The sequence below is a fragment of the Pezoporus wallicus genome, unplaced genomic scaffold, assembly GCF_028554395.1.
Source record: "Pezoporus wallicus isolate ANWC-B61680 ecotype Strahan unplaced genomic scaffold, APGP_CSIRO_Pwel_v1 contig_8856, whole genome shotgun sequence".
NCBI lineage: Eukaryota > Metazoa > Chordata > Aves > Psittaciformes > Psittacidae > Pezoporus > Pezoporus wallicus.
In genome coordinates this window covers 27572-48679 of record NW_026635662.1, presented here as the reverse complement: position 1 = coordinate 48679, position 21108 = coordinate 27572, and the positions used below count along the sequence as shown (strand labels likewise).

Below are 21108 nucleotides of genomic sequence, written 5' to 3'. Positions count from 1 at the left end.
CCACAGTGATATTAGATCCTATCTTCCAACCGGGAAAATGACTGTAAACTCAATCCCAAACACAAGAGATTCCAGTAACCAACACAAGCACTAGGGTGGCTGCTACTCTTGGCTTTTGTTTGCCTTTTGACACTCTAAACCCTCTCAGTCCTTGTAGGTTAACAAACAGCTATGCATTTCAGCACTAGCAGGGGATGTTAGGACTGCTACTCACATGTTTCCTAACTGAAACAAAAACTTTTTATCCAGGGTGTAAATAATGCTTAAGGAAAGTGCTTTAATATATCATTTCTTCCTGTGAAATGGACAACATAGCTTAGAAGCAAAGTCCTCTCTGCAGCATCATAAACAGCACTGCAAATTCCACATACTCCTGAACTCTGCCCTATTTGAAGATCATTCACCAACACTAGGACATACATTAATAGATCAGTACTTAACACTGTAGTCATAAGTACAATATATCTTGCCTTAAGGATCCCTAACCACTGACTCCTTCAAATTGCAATATTCAACTCTTCAGAAAGTAAGCTTGCAATTTTCCTCTACTGACACCTTACTGTATTTACACTTATGTAATTGAGGCAGAAGGTCTGAGTACACAGCTGCAAGTGTGAGATGTTCCAGCAGCCACCTTTAAGGTACATAAATAAATATGTTTTCTGAAAGAAGAATTTTAAAGTTGTGAATCATCAGGGAAAGTGAGATGTCAGAATGACCTACTGAATCAGAGCATGGGTTTCCCCAGAACGCTTAGTAGAACTTAAAGAAATTATCTTTACTTTATGGTCCATTCCTTCAAGTTTATTAGAGTTTCCAGGAAAAAATACTGCAAGGTAACAAGCGGTTGTCTCCACAGTACAATATTCAACCTCTCTTCTCGGTCCCTTCGCTTCCGTTCACTCAAAGAGGAATCTGTAAATGGAAAGCAACAGAAATGTAAAGCACAGGCTGACAGTTCAGATCCCACCCCCCCCCCCAAACTATACTGACTTTTTTTTTCCCCTGCTTTGTTAGGCAGTTAATGTGAGCTCCCAATCATCTTTTCTACTAATCACAAAGCATTTGCTCCAAGTGCATCAGAAACCTGATGGCTTTCTCCTTCATGCAGCTGGCAACCATTCAAGAATCTATCTGGCCCAGGGTGCAAAAAGTCTGGCCTATCTGTTAGCCTTTATGCAAGGTACTGCGCTACCAGTTACAAATCAACTAATATGTCAGGCCAAATGCGACTCTATTCCCTGTACGGAGACCACATCTCACTTTGAACTTCTGAATTTGGCTCCCTTCCAAAGCTATGCTCAGACTCCTCCAATCAAACTAGATTGAATTACACATGATCCTTACACACTTCAGTCAGCATGCAACTGGGTAACAGCATCTGCCCTCCCAGTCAGGATCCTCAGGCCATAGCAAGCCTTGCCACACTGCTCAGCTTCTCCAAAAGGAGCCCACCGGAGAGGAAGTGAATCCTGCTTTTACATCACAGTCCTTCACTGGGCTGACACTGTTCATTTGCTTGCTTTCAACTGCAGTTAAAAGCAGCTTCGGTTATAAATGCAGACCTCAACACTGCTATAACACCAGTCACTGTACACTGCCAGAACAGGTACAAAAGAAAGGTTCTAACAAAAAATGTGCCATTTTATGCTTACAGTACAGTCCAGATTAATAAAAACCCCAGCTATTTTATGGATGAGAATGGCTATCAGGCTAATGAGTGATAATAATTTTTAAAATTTTAAAGAAAATGAATTCTGAAATGAGAGAAAAATAACTCCGAAACAATGGAAAAATACTCAATAGTGCAAGTATCCAAACAGACACCAAGCTTGTTTTAAACATCATTTGCTACACAAAGTCAAAACACGTATCCTGTTTTGCATACATTTAAAGCAATGCAATAATATTCATAAATCTTAAATTTGTAAAAAGCTGTTGCATTTATAATATTAATCTCATCTGAATCCTCAGCATGATGTAGTATTTCAGTCTTACTCCAGTAATTGAAACATGCTGCCTTATCAGATGCTAATATTTACATAGAAATTGCATACCTCATCCGTCATAGTCCATTTGATTTTATATTCTTTAGCTGAACTAACAGAAATCTTACAATGGCAGATGCTGGATAACATCCACAGTCCCTCACAGTTACAGAATGATTTAAGCCTTTAAGGCTTTGATTTGTTCCATACATACAGTTCCTCTCTAAATTTTGCTGTGTTCATTGCTTCATGAATTTCCATTCTCTACTTGTCTAATAAAAACGCTCCAACCTTGTTTTTTCTGACCTTGTTTTTAGTAAAGGTCATAAAAGACAATGGTGTAAGACTGCAGACAACTTGAGAAATCACTTGGTTACAAAACTTAATTAAATATGGAACTGGCACATTGAAAGCTGAAAGAAAACAAACCAAGATGAGGACAATTTCTGTGCTGTACTACACAGCACAGATAATTCAGAGACACAAGGCTCTTCGTGAAATGCTCTCAGGTTATTTTTCATGAATCCTAAACATTAACCTAAGCCTACTTCAGATGTACCAGTAGGAAAAACAGAGGCAAGGCTGGAGATGAAGCAGTTAATGTTTTGTTGGTGATTTGTAATTGAAAACTAATAAATTACAGTGAAGCTAAATGTCAACAGAAAAGCTAGAAACTGGGAGACTAATAACTGGATTTTTCCCAGTGTAAAACAGATTTTTATTACCAAGTACTAACTTTCCAGTGCCAAAGGGTGGGGCTGGACAGTCAGACTTTGACAACCACGTATTTGCCAACATAGTTCAGCTTTCTAGCTCAGTTCTATTGCAGCCCCCATTGGTACCCAAGTCACCTTTACAGGGCTTACATCCAGAGGAACTATAGAGTAAGAACTCCGGAGGGAGAAAAGAATGTAAAGAGAAAACTGAATGGAAATACATAGCATAAAGCTGAGAACATCAAGTCATTTTCCACCTACCTGTAAAGTTTCCATTGTGCTGTTCTTTGATCATTCCTACACGTCTCTGGTCACAATCTGTTCCATTCTCTGCCATTTCATAGATCAGTCAGGTATGGGAATCTTGCAGCAGAAGAAAACCAAAAAGCACAATGTCTCAATTTCTTGTTATAAAGACTACATTTACTTCATAGTCAAAGGATACAGGCATACATCCAGCAGTTCTCCAAAGCCAAATCACAGTTATCCCACATTACACCACCAGAGAAAGTGATTCAATTCCCACAATGACAGAGATTAAAACAGTTCCACCTACAGAAATCTAAATTTTTTACTTAAATGACAAAACTCCCTCAATTTCAACAGTTGAACAAAAGCTTGTTAAACAACCTCTTCTACTACTCAGCTCACTGTTTGGGCTCCAGCAACAGCAGAGCTTCGCACAAACCTCAGTTCAATACTAACAGAGAGACACTTAAGTTTTGATTCTCATGTTAGAAAGTATCCATACTGACAGTAAGCTTCCAGGTAGGTAGTATGCAAACAGACCTCAAAAACCTCACAGTCTAAAAAACTGGCCCTCAATATGGTAACTAAGATACAGAACTGCATCTCATGTTTTGCACAGTCTCGTATCTCTAAACCAGGAAAGCTAAACCCTTCAGTAGATGAGAGCTCTCTGATGGAAAGCTGTTTCGAAAAGCATACATTCTGTCTGCTAGTTCAGCCAATGGTTAGATCAACCTTAAAAAGCCCCAAAGAACAGTTGTGGTATTCCTTATCCAGGAGAGTAAATAGTGCAATGATTGGAAGCCAGCATAAACTGGCATGTTGCAAGAGGTTTTTTCTCCTTAAAAACCAAACAAAACCTGAACAGCTGACAATCTTATGCAATCAAACACAAAGAAAGTAGCCAGTCAGATCCCTTGCTTTAAAACCCCTCTTTGGAATCTTAAAACAGTTTCTGGAATTTTATTTTGGAAGAGTCCCACAGAGCTAAAGCATCTTATTTGCATTGCATTTCTCCCTGTAAGCAAACATGATTTACAGCTTCTGACATGCTGCTTTTGTTGGAAAGAAAAGCAGTGTAGTATTAAAATGACAGGTTATATAAAACTGTCTAGTGGAGGAAATTAAAGTTTTAGAGAAAAAATACCTCCCCTGTGATTTATGTCAGGCTTAAGAACCATGCAGCAGCTCGGGCTTGGTAAACAGGGGTGAGATCAACTCTTTGACTCAGACTGCAATAATGCTGTCAATTTTGTTTTAATAAAATGTTAAAATATTTCAGATACTGTATTTGCTTAATACTGCCAGGGCTACACACATTGGTTTTAGACAGATGTTCTTCTGAACAGGTACAAGCCTTGTGTATTACTTGTAATACAGACAAAATTGCTAGCTAGAAAGTGATTATTATTTATTACTTAAACTCAACAGTAGTCCTTCCTTCAGCACCTTCCTGAAATGAAATGTGCAGCAATAGAAATCTGTCTACTTAAAACAAGCTAGCAGAAACTAATTTCTTGCATGTTACCATTTTTAGTCATTGAAACTTGGGCCCCAAAATATCCAGACCACCAAGAAAACTAATAGAACAGCCTTGCAAAAGTTTGCTTCTGAAAAATGCTGAAAGGCTCCATGGTCAGCCAGGGACAACAGAGGACTGGCCCACTGCAGTAGGAGGCTTTACAGCATCACTCTGCAGTCATTTGCAACCCAAGGTTTGCTCTGAACTGCTATTCAAACGCCAGAGAAACGTGAACCTCGTCTCCTCAGATCAGTTTTATAGCAGTCTGACACTCTGGAAGTCAGCAGAGTCACAGCAGTACTGAGTGGTGGATAACCAGCCAGTTGCTATGGTGATACCAGGATCAAATGTTTAGCCATCTACTAATTTCGTTAGGACAGGAAGTCCCTGTAAATGGTAGACTGCTTCTACTGACTGCGCTTATGTGGGCTTATTTTTATGTATATAAAAATATGTATTTATACACATAGAATGTAAGCTATATCCACACATCTGAATATTGCATACACATATAAAACTCAAATTGCAGAGGGGAAATATTTAGCTTTGGCATCCACAGTTAGAAAACCTGATGTTCACAGAAAAGCTGCTTAAGAAGCAAAAGCCATCAGAGCTGTTCTGCCCACATCACCCTTAAAATAAAAAAGTTCTGGCTTAGGGAACTTCAGTCACATTTTGTTGGTTTAAACATAACAAACATTAAAAAAACCCAAGAACTTAAGTGGAAGCTGCATGTTCCTCATTTTGAAATCAATCCTCTTTCCTTGTGCAAATCCAGCCTTCAAAATTAAAGTCTCAATTGGTTTGGTCTCTGCTTTCATCTTAATTACATTTACAGAAAGTTAATTTACTAATACAAACTGCTCTCCCTGTTTGATGCTAAAATCTGGGCTGTGCACAACGCTTCCTCTCCATGAACTGAATTCCACAGAAATCCATTAAACATCTTACTGGCACATAAAACCCATCAATCTCTAGGGATCTCAGGTGCACTGTTACATGCATATTACAGCTCTCACAAGCTGAACTAATAGAGCCAGTTTTACCCTGCCTGCTTAGAAAGGCATTATTCTGGGATTAGTTTTGCATAACTCCACCTCAAGTACACAAGTCAACAGTGACAGCAAAGCAGACACATAATCCCTTTGCACACTTGTGTAGTGAACAGCTGTCAAGGAGGTCTTAAAGTTCAACCATTCTGCAGAAAAGCTCTAAAAACTTGTACTTAGATATAAAGATGACTAGGCTATCTGATATGTATCACATGACAAGTCTAAATGGGCTGCAATTAAGAAACCAAATTTTACTGGTTTCAGAGAAAACTCCTTGGTTTATCGAAGTCTGATTATTTTTAAAGCATCTTAGAATAGGGCACTGGAGGATGCACATCCAGAAAGCTCGGCTCTCGATCTGCTGTTCTGTTTGGTGCCTATTTGAATCACTAATGTCTTCTGATAGAGATTAATGGGAGTGGGAGTCTGACCCAAAATGGAGTTATCATTCATTAACTGAGTCCACATTCTCAAGTCTATACCAAACCCATGATAGCTCACCACAGGAAATTAAATTCTAGTTGCTAAACAGAACTTCACTTCTTATGAATGCTGAAAAATACAGAGCCCATATCTAAATATAAATTTGCTTAATACATGGAGTAGTATAATATAAATGTTTAATAAACATAAACCCAAACTATTTAAAAGAGAAAAAAAAAAAACAAACCAAACAACAACTTAGAGCAGTTTTTGCTTGAGGGTTGCTCAGATCATTTGTTAGATCTGTGCTCACACAAGAACTTCTTTGTAGGGCTGAACAAACAGCCCACAATGCACTATTCAGCTTTAGCGCAAACCATAACGTTAAGTATAAAAAGACAATTATCACTAGTCAAAAATGTAAGTTGGTTAACAAAAAAGGCTTATGGCAACTGTGACTGGCACTTCACAGCATAAATGAGACAAAGCAAAACAAGCCATTAGAGCATGAGAATGTACCAAAATTAGGCACCGCAAGCTCTACACTCTGTAATCAGAGAAAAGGACAAAAGCTTCTTCTTTGCTGAAGCTCTGGGGAGCCTGCTGGAGCACCCAAACGTTGGGTGCACTTATGTAAAAGCTTAAGAGAAGGCAGTTGGGTGCCTGTGCTCTCACCCATAGGTGCCAAACATGGACTCATGTTCTATACTAAGGATTTTTTCGAGACTCCTTTCCAGTGTGCTGGAACAATTAAAATTAAACTATTTTAATGATCTCAATGTTTTCCCAAGCACTGTTTGAATCGCTTACCACTTCTCACTTAGAGACCCTAGGACTCTGACTCTCATGTCCATCAAAGTTACTTGTCACACAGCTGCTAGAACCGGATTTATACTCAGACCATTTTGCTGATGTTTTCTCCCAGCCACCTTAGCAACACACCATTTTGTCACTTCTTGCATTTTAAGCCAAATGCTCCAATCCTGCTGGTATCTTGCTGCTTCTTTCTCCCCAGCCTTTCTGATAATCATTCCCTTCTTCCTTATCTACATCACTGTTCTTCATAGAATCAATTCTGTGTTCTTCAATTACAATAAAGAGAACAAAAGAATAAAAAAAAACAGACCTTCTCAGGTGGATAGTAATTGCACTAAACTAGACAGCGATACACATCTGTAATACAGTTTGGTTTCAGTCATCAAATGCTCTGCTCAGGCAACAATTTTCAAAGGGACTAAGTTAGCAGTTTCTTGGCAAAGTAAGACTTTGGAGAACACTTCCCTTCAAAAGTCAAAGACTGCCTGGCACAGGAATACATTCAGGTAAAGGATGAGATCAGTCTTGTGAAACATTACATACCCTTTCAGCTCCGTACAACTATGTCACTCTTCACTACTTCTATATCTGAAGCCAGTAGAACAGACAACTACGTCCTCAGCTCTGTAGACATTCAAGACCAAAGCGACCGCTTCTCCAAACCTTCTGTCCCTACAGAGTAAGATAACACTGTTCATCATGTGATATAAAACTGGCACAGTCCCTAACTTGGAGGTTAATAACTTCCCTAAAAATGACAGGAAATACAAAATGTAACTGCTTGATTTTTTCCAGTCCTTAACACTCATGGGAGGCATTCAATTAAAATAAATTAGGACACATCAGAAAGACATTCAAACCTCCACAGAGTTCACTATAATGGGTGACTTTGATATCAGTGCATTTATTCCCATACTAAAAATATTTTTCTAACTAAAAGAGTTTAATCCCTCAAAGGAAAAGTAATTCAGTTAAAGACGACAAGTTTCCATTTTGTGGGTTATGCCTGTCTACACCAGACCTATTTTCCAATTCTTAGCCAAATACCAGTTCAGAAAAGTTATCTGACAATTTGAAGCTAAAATTTCCAGTTTTCAAAGAAGACTTTGGGAGGTGTTTCAGGAAAGAATGATTTAATATTGTTACAACACATGTTTCAGGGGTGCCACGCATTTTCTTTTGAGGTTACTAAGAGTTCTGCCCCTCCTGTTTACGGCCACTGGTTATTAAGCTGCTCTCTCTGGTGGACTTTCTCAGGTGAATCATGAATATTGATGGTTGCCTATGTAGAGCGCAGCAGTAGAACTGGGTGCTATAATAATACAGTAGAGTCATCACACAGTATTATAGATGAAGAGGCACAGAAGATGGTAGGAAAGATAAAATTCATTTTGTTTGGGTCTCTGCAGTGATCTCTTGCTGAAACTTTAAAAATAAATAAATAAATAAAAGAAAAGAAAATGGCAATAAGCGGGAACGTGAATATTATCAGTGTAGCATCCCATGCTATAACCAGCTCGCAGATCAGTCCCGTGCTCTTTACATTGGCAGGAAGCAGCAAGCCTAGGGTGCAGACTGCAGCTGACAGAAAAAGACTGCTCCACTGCTGCTCAATTAGCTCCTGAGAAAAGCACTCCAAGGTTAGCAGCAAGGGTGAAATACATTGCTGAGGGGGTGACCCATGACCACCACAGGACACCTCCTCAGAATCACTGCTGTGCTGCCATGCTAACTTCACTTTCCCAAGCGCCCAGCTTCACCATATCTAGATTTTGAATGACAGCATTATAGTACACTGTACTTCAAGCCCTCTCTCAAACAGGGAGTCAGGGACAAGAACTACCACAGCACTGATCAGTGCTATGATAAGGTACCTCTTGGGGAGGGCATGACATGTATGCCCAAGCAGCCCTTCCACCAAAACTGATGATTTGAAAAGTCTGATATGAGCAGAGAGAAAGGTTTTGGAGAGAGAAACCACAGAGCACTACAAAAAAAAGACCATAGCTTAATATTCAGGTGACTGGACAAGTACCTTTCACATCCTTAGTTCCAAAGGGCTATACACAAATCCATGCTCATACTACCTGCCAAGATGTTTGTCTCACAGCACTTAGACAACATTCTACATTCAGGTGGCAGTCAAACACTGCTATCAGCCCCCCTAAGCTTCCAAAAGGCACAGAGGAAATAAAGGTCACAATTATTGTGACAGGACAACACACCCTGCACAAAAAAGCCTTGCAAAAATTTGGCTGGGAAAGAATGAAGAGTTAGAAACGTAAGAGTATAAACCCAGCCTTAAGCATCACCACCTGGCTCCTCCAGCAGCTTGTGCACAGTGTAGATTTGGCAAGAACTCTGCCTTTTATACTATCTTGTAAGTGCTGGGAGACAGGGTCCCCACAAAAAGATGTCTGAACCTGCCCAGCTGTTCTATCCAGAGTGCTTCTTCTGAAAGAGGAAGTACAGCACAGATGAAAGGGAATGAATAGAAGTCACTGCCAAGCCCCACAGAAAACTGTAGCTGAAACATGCTCCTGAGACAATGACTTGTGCTTTTCATAGATGGTACCAGTCTCTAACTGTAACCAATTCAGGTTACACTATGGCTGCCTTGACCATTCAAATGTGAATACAGATTCAAATTCACCACATACATGCTGAGGCTAATTCTGAGCCTTGTAGGAGAGAAGACAATTCTTCTAAGAAGTCTGAAATAGACTGAACAAGTGCCTGCCTCAAAACAACATATTCCTGTTTCCTGGGTCCACGTGGACAGTGCAGCCTCAAAACCAGCAAGGTCCTGCCCCATGACTACAGCTGCAACCTGCCACAGGAATAGAAAAAGTTCAGTGTTGGAACAGCTTCAAGGCTGTGCCCTTTGCTCTTATGGAATAGCAAAGTCCATCCAGCTCACACTTCTCCACAAGTACCAGAAGTTAAAGTTCTACTCTGCAGGTAGTAGTACATTTCCCATCACCATTATACCAGAAAAACTGGCCTACTCTTACTATACATCAGTAAGTTTTCTGTTTTAAAACCAAGACTTGTTAAGAAATAAGATCTCAAAATATGCACTATTTACACAGAACAGTCTAAGGAGAGCTATTCACAAGATGTAGTCAGACCTCATAGCAGCCACCCAGTATCTGAAGGGGGCTTATAACGATGCTGGGGACAGACTCTTCATTAGGGACTGAGTGACAGGACAAGGGGTAATGGGTTAAAACTTAAACAGGGGAAGTTTAGATTGGATATAAGGAAGAAGTTCTTTACTGTAACGGTGGTGAGGCACTGGAATGGGTTGCCCAGGGAAGTTGTGAATGCTCCATCCCTGGCAGTGTTCAAGGCCAGGTTGGACAGTCTTGGGTGACATGGTTTAGTGTGAGGTGTCCCTGCCCACAGCAGGGAGGTTGGAATTGGATGATCTTAAGGTCCTTTCCAACCCTGACTGTTCTATGATTCTAAATACTTCTGACATTCAAAAGATGTTTAAAGACAAGCACAGGATAAATGTTTCAGGGTGGGAACAGTACAGACATTCCAGCTAAGAGGCTTGCTTCCAGTATACTCACCTTCCTCATTACCACTACCCACTTAAAAGTTACTGAGTCTCCTCCTACCCTTTCCCATAGAAACTACAAGTACCATGGATTTCGGCTGTTAAGTAGGACAAGAAGCTTACCCCAAATTAGTAAGTAGTGCTCACCTCCCATTGACTGACTGGAAACCTGTTTTTCTAACCTCTCATCTGAAAACAGGGGATGAAGCCATCACTACAGCTGTCACTTATGCCCAATAAGGAATAAAGACAAGTCCACCCATGCTGCAGAAATAATGGATTGAAAGAAAGGGGACAGACATACTGAAGGCCATTTTGATAGGCCAAGTTAATGCACTAAGAAGAGCTTGCCTATGCCATCACAAGGTAAAATGGTATAAAACATGAGAACCCCCAGTCAACCTATCTGGCAGGAACCAGGGTGAAACCACTTCAGGAGAGCGTAAGTCCTAGCAGTAAAACTGCACCAAAAGCCACTGCTCAAACAGAACACATATGCTTCAAGGCATAAATGAGTAGTATTCCTCCACGTCAGAGTGCTCAACCCATATCACTAACATTGACTAAACCAGGACACCCACCTGTTGGCAAGCACATGCCAGAGAACACAAGGACAGGAGAGAACCCTGAGGAAGTGCTGCATGTGCAGGTCAAAGCAGATAACCTGGATTCACAGCACTTTGTAAATAAAGAGCCACCATCAAACAAACTTGCTAGCCCTTCCCTCAGGTCACCTAAATGACTTGCCAAACATCTAAGGGTCAAAACTAGAACAAAATGGGAATGTTAGTGCTATATTATCTTCTGCAAACACCAGATGACATTGGCCAGAGAATTAGGAACCAGACAAACACATCCAGGTCCTTAACTTTGGTCAACAGGAATAAGACATCGAGAGTCTACATGGATTTGGGCCTAAATCTGCAGAAGGCAGCAGCAGTCTATAGGAACACGATGCAGAAGATGCAACCATCGGCTCAGAGGGAAACACAACACATTTCTACTGGAGAAGCACACAAAGACCATCAGCGCCTGACTCCGCAGCCAGAAGGATGAGTTTCTCACTGTGTCATCAGGCACCGTCCCCTGGGCCACAGCAGGGCGATTTCACCGTGCAGTCACCGGGTTTTGTCCAGCCTCAGGTGAAATGCCCCGAGCACAGCAGGTCTCCGGCGGGCCAGGGGATGAATTAGCAGCAGCAGCGGAGCTATCGCCCTGAACGGCAGCAGCGAGGAGCTTCCTCCCGCACTTCAAGGGCCTGAGGCGGCTTCCCCCCGCCCCAGCGCTCAGCCAGCGGCCACCTCCCGGCTGCCTCACCCGCGGCTCCCGCCAGCTCTCCTGCCTGGGCCTCTCTCGCCACCCCTCCGGGTCACGGTGCCCCGGGACGCCGCCGCCACCCCTCCGGGACCGGGACTCCCGGCCCGCGGCCGCCGCCGCCACGGCCCAGCCCAGAGCGCGCTGTCACCGCGGAGACAGAGGTGAGGGGGGAAGAGAGCGCGACCCCGGGCCCGGGTGGCCGTGAGGGGAGCGGCCCCGCTGCTGGAGCTGAAGGGGCGGGACGAGGGAAGCGCCACGGGTGCTGCCGAGGGGCCCCCGCCGCTGTGGCAGCCCCGGCCCGGCCCCACCGCACTCACCACGCTCCGAGCCGGCGGCTCCCGCTGGGCCCGGGCCAACGAGGAAGTGTGGGCGGGGACAAGCCCGCCCCTTCCCGCCTAACCCCCTGTTCGTCACTTCCGGCGCGTCTCACGCCCTCCCGCTCCCGGCCGCCTTCGGTAGCGTCATCCGCGGGCGGCGGCGGCGGCGCGGTGTGCCCGGTGTGCGCGGGGCAGGTGAGCGCTGGGAGCAGGCCCGGGGCCTGGCGCGGCCTCGCCTCCGCCCCCTCCTGCCGCAGGGCTGGATGCGGCTCCGCTCCGCACCCCGGGCAGGGGCCCTGAGGTGAACGTGGGCTCTGCCTTAAACCCTCGGCGCTTTACCGCTTCTCCCAGCGTTTTTAAGCGTGAATTTCGCATGATTCGCGGGTTTGTTTCTTTGCTCTGCTTCCCGAGACGTTGTTCGCGCACCGTCAGGGTGCTGTGGCGTTAGAGCTGTCGCTGGGAGCGGCTGTGGCCACGTACCCGGGAAGGCATCTCTGAACTGCTTCCCCAACGCGTGTGTAACGAGCACCGTTTGTCTCCACGCACCCGGGTGCGCGCTCACCCGCTGGCAAACCCCCGAGTAAATTCTGTTCTCCCCTTCTTTTCACAGCCAGTCTCCGGGTCCCGTCATGGATAGCCTCTCCCAGCCCGGCCTCCTCAGTGTCATTGCAGGAGTTGCCTGCGGTGTGTGCCTGGGATGGGGCATTCGGGGGAGGTTCCTCCGGCAGCCCTTGGTGGGAGGCAGCGCAGCCGCCAGCAGCAGCCTGGGCAGTGAAGCCATGGGAGAGTCCGGGGAGTTCAAGATGGTGCTGATCGTCCGCAACGATCTGAAGATGGGGAAGGGTAAAGTAGCAGCACAGTGTTCCCATGCCGCTGTGTCTGCCTACAAGCAAGTGCAAAGAAGAAACCCTGAGCTCCTGAAGCAGTGGGAATACTGTGGACAACCGAAAGTGGTCCTCAGAGCTCCAGATGAGGAGACACTGATCCAGCTCCTGGCTGATGCAAAACACCTTGGACTGACTGTGAGCTTAATCCAAGATGCAGGTCGTACTCAGATAGCTCCAGGCTCCCAGACTGTCCTTGGGATTGGACCGGGACCAGCTGATGTGGTAGATAAAGTTTCTGGTCATCTAAAACTCTTTTAACTGGGGACCAAAGAAGTCTCAACACATTGGTATGTAGAGCTAAAATCCAGGTTTATGGATTTTTGCTCATATGTTCTCTCATTATAAATAAAATAACCAGGTTTTGTAAGAGATTCCACGTTTGTTTCTCCAGCTTTTCTTTTCCTCATTTTAAGGTGGGTAAAAAGATGCTGGGCTCAGTGGGGTTGAAGGAAGTAAAGCCAGCAACATTTTTGATACCTATAAGAAGGAACTCGGTATATTGAAGATTCGTGCAACTGAAGATTTTATTCTGGGTTAATGGCTGAAGAAAAGCCTTTGTGAAGTTTAAATTAATTTGTCCCATATGCAAAAATGTCAGGTTTCTCCTCTCTACCTTAACAGAAGGTATTTTTAAAGAGAAATTCTTTAATTTGGAAAAGATGAGCTGCTGTAAGCAGTTAAAATTGACCCGTACAACTGGGGGTATGTAGCCACCTTCCTTACTCATTGAGTAACTGATGCAATAGCTTGTAGCCAAGTTAAACTGGCTTTGCAACTGAGGCCTTAACAGGCTGTAATCAGGTCTGCGGAACAGCTGTAAGCCTTGCTCCTTTCTGGATGTGTCCATGCAGCTGCTGCACTTGCAGTAATCTGCAAGCAGTTAAGCCAAGTTCTAGGCTGAATAAGCTCATATAAACAGCTTGTCCTGCAGGGACTAAATTAAATCATGTTTTACTTGGGATTAACAGGTTCTCCTGGGTATAAGGAAGCACGCCATCACAGCAGGTGTTGGGCAGAATTCAGAGCACACTGATCATGGCTCTGCAAATCCACTCTGCAGCTCCACTGTAGCTTAAACACCGTAAAAGGCAGGTTCCCTGCACTTGTAAGTAGGGGGACTTTGAGACTGTTTTTGAACAAAGCTATTTTGTGAGAATTCTGCACTTTTACAGCCTTTTAGCCATGTCTCACAGTTGAGTACCTGTGAAATAGGTTGTAGAAGAAAATAGAAGGATTTGCCTCCATCAGTCAAATTCACAAACTCAGGGAGCTGAAATGCAAGCATAAGCAAGTGTAACAAACAGAACAGGTTTTTGTACTGCACCTCTTATTTAGGCATAATACTTCTCAAAGACTGAGACTACTGACTGTAGATTTCTGCTCCAGACTGAACAAAAGCCTACACACACTTAGAGCCTGTGGCAGGCGAGTTGCCTCCAGGTGCCAACACCCATCATGACACTGCTGCTGCACTGACAGGACCCCAAAACCTCAGTTCAGGTTTCACAGGAGGAAGCAGGAAGGAGATGCAGCTACAGAGCTGGAACCTGACACTGAGAATAGGATGGCTCCTGGTTAAGAGACAGAAGTGCCTACAGCTACCACAAATAGGGCTCATTACACTCAAATATGACAGTATTCATAGAGAAACATTTAAGTCAATTTTATTTGAAGCTAAATATGTTTAAGGCAACTTACATACCTAGAACATGATCTCAATTTAACTGACATACCCTACTACAGTCCTAATCTATCACCTGGTCAAATATGCTGTAGTTGGCCACAATGCAGCCAACTATTGAAAAGTGCTATTTTCTTCTCTCTGGCATAATCTTTCTATAGAAAAAGCATTACATATTTTCTTGTATCACCCCCTCAGTGCAAGACACCACTACCGGTCTCCATTGCTGCTCTTCTAATGGCCCCTCATACCTTTGAATGTACGCGCTTGCACGTCCTGTACTAGCACTGTAATACTTGGCTTGAGTTTGAAGGTCCTGTTTGAAAACAGTAAAGTGAAGCTACCACTATGCAGCATGTCCACAGTCCAGTAATTTATTTTTTAAACTGAGTAATTTCAAATTGCACAAACAAAACTGAACAGCAATATGCTTGAATTCTCTCTTCTGTACACTCAAAACAGTGATCTAAAACACCACAATATCCAACATACACAAACCTCAGGGCAGGGTTAGTAAATACACAGATTGGAATCATGGTGCTCTGTTCCTGAATGGAATGTCCCACAAAAGCACAGGATACAGCACAACATAAGGTCATCTGTTACATATGGAGTGAGCAAAAAGACACTAGCATTTTCTATATGCATAACTGGAAAAACCTGCATAGGTTAAGAAAAAAAAAACTTCAACCAACTTGTACTCATTTTAAGTCAGGCAAGGTTGTCTGTACGCATTTTAAATTCTTTTTTGAGCTATGCAATCCAACCAAGGCAGGATATGCTGATTAGTGTTGTCTCTTGTCAGCGGTCTTGCAAGGTCAAATACAATCTTCACTTTAGCTTTCTCCGAATATACAGTGATACTTAAATGCTGTTTAGAATAGACAGTACATACTGTAAGCTGCTCACATACAATGAACTTAAGATTCAATATTAGAGTGTAACACTATAGAGTGCAAATCAGAATCTTCACAATAGACTTAATGGTAATAAGCAGTCCTGCAAAAGCCCACTTGAACAAAGTCGTTTAAACTATTCCCCTTTTAAAGTCTAAATGACATGGAATGTGAAAAAAGATTTAACGTAAGTGATTCAAATAGTTTGCGCTAGAAAAAACAGTCCTTCATGAAGTAAAGGTTACAAGAACACGAGGCAGAACTCTTGCTTTTCCCTGTTATGAGTTAAAGCGGGGAGGGACGGTGGAAGTTTCAGTAAGAAAATACACTAGCTCCAAACTGACTTGTGCTGCATCTCACATGCTGTACCCAAAGCCAGGCTGCGGTTGCCCATATGGGGGTGCGGTGTAGCCATAGCCAAAAGGTGCTTGTGGAGGAACTGCGACACTGGGTCCTGCTGTCAACATTAGCTGGGGCTGACCTGGAAGACAGAATGGATTCATCTTTATTCCTTGGTACCGAGAGATCAGCCAGCAGAATGCCTGCAACCTCCTTGTAGACATTTGTATGCTTAACAGTAAGTCCCTATTGACCTGGTTTGGGGTCTTCAGAAGCCAGAATGGCCATTTCCCCACAAAACCTCAGGATGACAGATTCTATGGTTACAAATACTACACTGTGAAGTACCGGGACCCAGATTCTTGAATTCTGGGGTAAGAAGTTTAAGTTCTTAGACATCTGATGCTGAGAGAGAAAGGAACAGCTTCCTGCTCCTTAAGCAGCAAGTTCACCCAGTCCCAGAGTCAGTCTGGCTCTTAAAACAGCACTTCCTGCTCCAATTGCATTAGTAACTCTGCCTTGCTGAGGGCCAGAGCCCTATGCTAGAGTGAGCCTGATGCAAAGGCTTGACCCCTGCAGCACTGAAGCAGAGGCACCTTCCAGAACATTCTCATAAACCGCATTCACTACTTTGATAAGCAGCTGATAGTCAGACACTTACACTTCAGTAAGACAGCCCAACAGTATGCAGTTTTTATAGGGTGGCCAAGACACAGCTCCAGCCTGGTTCACCCTTACAGTAGCCAGCAGTCAAACATTTTAAGAACATTAAGAGTGCACACACAACTGTTGCAAGATTTTTTGCTTTGACAGACAGTGTTGATTGGATTACTTATTGAATCATAGAATAGTCAGGGTTGGAAAGGACCTCGAGATCATCTAGCTCCAACCCCCCTGCCCTCAAGGCTCTTGTCACATTAGGACTCAGAACTAGGTTTTGTAACATCACACCCTGTGGCTTTATTGCTAATATTCCACACTTCTTGTACTGCTTCGCGGTGTGGAGACTAGAGCTGTCAACTATACAGCAAAGGCTCCTTTATTACTGGATAGAAGTCATATTCTTACTAGAATTAGTGGGATAACCTCAGTACAAAGGAAATACCCAAGACAGACAAAGCAAGTTGAGCAACATTCAAATAACGCACTTGCTAGAAGTCTGGAATTTTACAGCTTCCGCACTCCTTTCCTTTAGGAAGCATTTCTTTAATAAGGTGGGACAATCTGAAATCCTGCAGCTCATACGCTCCTGCTAAAATTGGATTAGAGTGGTACTTTATCCAGTAGTTTGGAACACATTTCTTCAAGACTTGATTTCACACAAAGAACATTCCCATTTCCAAGGATACCCTTGGAAAAGCCGCAAGTAGAAGAGTGGTGTTTTTAAAGCAGAGCACGCTACTGACAACACATGAATTAAAGCATTACCATAAACAATAGGTTGTGTTTCTGTAGCTTGCTCCTCTTCCTTTCTCAAAGACTCTGATGCATCCAGTTTATCCACCTGGAATGGAAACCAACAATTAAAAAAACTCTTCTAAGAAGAGGTACTTACTCATGGCAGAGAAGTGGAAAAGCCTTAGTGGTATGTTAACACCCATCAAGAAAAGGAGACCATTTATAAGTTAAGATCAATTCAAGTAGCAATGTTGGTACTGGTGCAGTCAAGATTGTCTGTTTCCTGAACCCCTAATTGAGGGATTTGTGGAACTTCTTTGAAAGCTCACTCCAGGTTGAAGCTTAAATGAAAGGACTTGAGCTACTGCGACATCAAGTAAGCTCATCAGTCAGTGTGGCTCCACCTACTTCAAACCAACAGCCTTTGGACACAGATTTTAGCCCAATGTCAGTTGGAGACCTTTGGCGTTGGAACAATTGCTAAGATAATGCCCAGACCTGGAGGAGTTTCCCTGAACATTGAGGCAAAGGAATCTGAAGTTGGTATTTGTGTACAGCAGACTGCAATAGCATCCGACATGTCACTTGAGCCTCAAGATTTCACTTTCCAAACTCATTCACTCATGCAATTTAAGTTCAAATGCAGAGAATGCATGTGTATAAGACTTGCTTTTTTCCACTCTAAAACTGTGTGGCAGTCAGCCTAAACCCACAAATACTCAACTTGTTTGAGCTTAATTCACAGTGACAAGACAAGACTAGCCAGCTTCCCTCTGCTGCACAGCAAGTGCCATTGTGCTGTTAAGCCCACCCCTAAAGAAAGGCAGGAGAAGAAACTTATTCTTATGAAATACTCCTTGCTACTAAAACAAATCCAGGGAAACTCAGCGTTACTACAGTGTAAGGCAGGCCCTGAAACTGAAACCACAAAAAAAAATAAAATCAAGAATTGGTATTTGACCTGAGAGGTAAGATTTAGAATTAAGTCAGAGACAATCATGCCAATTACTTTTTAAGACAGTAAGACAACTCACAAACCAGATTAATCTCTCACTTAATTTCCTTAACAAAGGAGTTTGAAGACAGGTTTCCTGCACTTACACAGGGTCAGCTACGCTAGCATTCATGAGTTGAACAGTTCTTAGCTTAACTGCTACATTAGCAAATACTTGCAGGCAGCTCTAATGGCTTTCTTCAGGTTAGTTGTGAGTTACAACATGTGTTCCAAAAACCTGTTAATCTGTAACCTCAATTAGAGGCATACATCCAGGAAGTGGCATAAGTCCTGAGCTTCACAAGTTCATTCATTGACTGGGCTTTCACAAGCCTTTTTGTTGCCTCACACCAGTATCTGGCTTGCTGCTCTCAAAGTGCACAGGAGTGTTTGCCAGTGCTTCAAGACTCATTTCCAGGCACCATGCTGAGAACTGCGCTGTGTTTAAGTCAAATAGCAACACACTCAACACAGAAGCACAAGTTTACAGATGCAAATCCAAGGAAAATGTGCAGAGTTTGCCACTAAGCAGAGGCATTTGGCTTACACACACTTGGAAAGTCTCCAGCCCAGGACATTTAATGCAGTTTTGATGCCTCCCCTCAGAGCTAAACAAATACTGACAACAATAAGCGCAAGTTTGAAACCAGCCTGCAGGATGGTTTTTACACCACTTGCTTGAGCATCACCAGGTTCAGTACCCTACAGACTTGTAGCAAGAGTGTTTTAAAGGCTTTTCCACAGGGACTGCAATAAGCTGCAGAGGAAAAGTAACATGCATTCAATGTTATTGTGTTATGTGTGCATGAAAAAGAGGCAAAAGTACTGAAGCAAGAGTGAGGTCTGAAGATGACTGCCATACAGGCTCCCCCCAGAAAACCACACGCAGCCCACAGCAATGCCTTGTAGCTTAAGGAATAGTGGGATGTAATTGCAATGACTGCTACACATGCGTAGTCTATGCAAACACTGCAGTTCAATTACCTTTTTTCACACACACGCTTTTTTACTGCCTCACTTACTAGCTGCCGAAGGACCTTACACTACGCATTTTAGTCAGGTTAGCCTTGAGTTCCAGTGGTGTAATTACAGACATCTTGTCACCAAAAAGGAGTCTGCATTTAGTCCATCTTCAAGCTATTGGTCAGTTTGTTCGTCCTTTCCTCCACCACATTAATGGAAAACTCAACACTAGGGCTGACCTCTGGTCTAAGGAGAATCAGAGTGGTATTTGTACAGAAACAGACAGAAATCTAAGGGATTTGTCCTTTGGAAGGGCAAAATTGCACAGCGGAAGGCAAGCCTCAAGAGCAATAAGCTTTTTGTTTTGTTTGGTTTTGTGTGTTTTTTTTAATGAGGTAGCAAGAGAAGTTTAGTGAAGCTGAGGGGCTTGGAAAGCAGTCTCCTTTGCACAACTACAAGAAATTTACTACAGGGAACAGAACCATAGACTTTCTCTAAGAGCTGAAGTTTTAAGTTGCTACGTGAACTAGAGCACCATGTGGATTAGACTAGCACCAGAAGAACTGGACACCTGAGTGAGGAAGAGTGAAAAAGTCTCTTCTGAAGCAGCTAGTATCTACGCTGCCTACTGTCAGCACGCATTAGTAATGATCAGAGATCAGAAACTGGATCACAGTCCTTGAACTAGCAAATGCCTTATCAATTTATGGTTCAGAGAGAGTGGTGCAAGACTTAATGATTTCTTATTGTAGGAGGTTCTTCCAGTCAGATTGATTGTCCAATAACAGCACTTATGTATCCCTTTGATACCAAGTTGACTGTGATCCAACCGATCACTTGCATACCCTTCCTGAGGCTCTATTAGCTCATCAGTAGCAAGTCAATCTACTTTTGTCCTACAGCACTAGCTACTTTTAGAGTTAAACAATTTGCATATGCTTTAGTGATATTGTTTGGGGAAAAAGCAGTAGCAGCAGTGTAGTAAACATAGGAAAGAAAAAAACTCATGCAGAATCCTTAGACTTAGTCCTCCAGACTTAAAGATGGAAAACAAGAATCAACTTTCACCTTTTCCTTTATTGCATCAACCTGCAAAGGAATTCAGAAGGTGCAGCTTAGAAAAATCAAATTCCATATTTAGCATATAAAAGGTAGAAACAACAGCGTCAGGGAAGAAATTATTAAGGTACAGGTGAGTAAAACCAAAGATACACCAGAAGTATCTGCTTTAGAAAGGCAGCTCTGCTTGTTGCTAGATCTTACTGCATTGATTTCCTTAGCTATACTACAGTCATATACTAATCCTTTAAAGATTAGTATTTCATGACCTGCTAAGAATCCTACCCCAAGACTCCTACTCTCAAGGGAAGCCTAGTATTAGCTTGGTACATCAGGCATATCTGACAAGCAATGTTACTGCTTAGATAGCTCCCCCCCTCTCCCAAAACACAACATTTAAGGATAGCAGATTGGCTATAGGATTACAGAGTAGTCCTGCCTTCAGCAGTAACAGCCAGGCAAATCTTCTAGATAGGCACTCTAGTCTGAGTTAAGCTTTTACTTTTCACAGAAGGAGTCCTAATCATTAAGGAATGTATTCTAAAGCTTCAGCTGGGCAAATATTGCTAGCAACACTTGGTATCTGGTTCAGTCTGTCAGAGCATTACCAAGTACTTTCCCCACACTAAGTTGCTTCAAGCAAAAGCTGAGTTGTAATTAGTGCCACTAAGCATCAGAGCCACATTTTAGAGTTAAATGCAAAGCAGACCAAGTTAACTCAAGATTTAGCTATAAAGCTTTTTTTGGTATACAGTCTAGAATTTAGTTAGAGCTAAGATTCCTGACTGACACAGCATATGAAAAGCCTAAATCCTGGAGCTACTTTAAGACACTGCCCATGGTCAGGCAAATACTACTGATGTAGGTTCTGTAATTGGTAGATAGGGTGGAGTCTGCAAGTGTTTCAGCCTCCTAGAGGGCGAAGT

The 21108-nt window shown here is 42.9% G+C and overlaps 3 protein-coding genes across 4 annotated transcripts in view; 1 reads left to right on the top strand and 2 right to left on the bottom strand.

Moving 5' to 3' along the window:
• Positions 1 to 9573, bottom strand: part of VMP1 (vacuole membrane protein 1) — a 64696-nt gene extending 55123 nt beyond the window's left edge. The window contains exons 1-4 of the mRNA XM_057397247.1: positions 9541 to 9573; positions 7310 to 7438; positions 2966 to 3067; positions 783 to 915 (exon numbers count right to left, since the gene is read on the bottom strand). Of these exons, the coding sequence (XP_057253230.1) occupies positions 783 to 915; positions 2966 to 3041 (209 nt within the window). The 5' untranslated portion in view covers positions 3042 to 3067; positions 7310 to 7438; positions 9541 to 9573. The remainder of the gene's footprint in view (positions 1 to 782; positions 916 to 2965; positions 3068 to 7309; positions 7439 to 9540) is intronic.
• A 3003-nt stretch (positions 9574 to 12576) lies between these two features.
• On the top strand, positions 12577 to 13146 carry PTRH2 (peptidyl-tRNA hydrolase 2). Its single transcript, XM_057397244.1, has one exon. It carries the CDS (start codon positions 12595 to 12597, stop codon positions 13108 to 13110), a length of 516 nt encoding a protein of 171 aa, XP_057253227.1. The 5' UTR covers positions 12577 to 12594; the 3' UTR covers positions 13111 to 13146.
• A 1354-nt stretch (positions 13147 to 14500) lies between these two features.
• CLTC (clathrin heavy chain) overlaps positions 14501 to 21108 on the bottom strand; it is a 33520-nt gene continuing 26912 nt past the window's right edge. The window contains exons 31-33 of one of the 2 annotated variants that reach the window (XM_057397245.1): positions 20192 to 20212; positions 17197 to 17272; positions 14501 to 15910 (exon numbers count right to left, since the gene is read on the bottom strand). In XM_057397245.1, coding sequence (XP_057253228.1) covers positions 15786 to 15910; positions 17197 to 17272; positions 20192 to 20212 — 222 coding nt within the window. In that variant the 3' untranslated portion in view covers positions 14501 to 15785. The remainder of the gene's footprint in view (positions 15911 to 17196; positions 17273 to 20191; positions 20213 to 21108) is intronic. The other variant, XM_057397246.1, reaches the window with a different exon arrangement.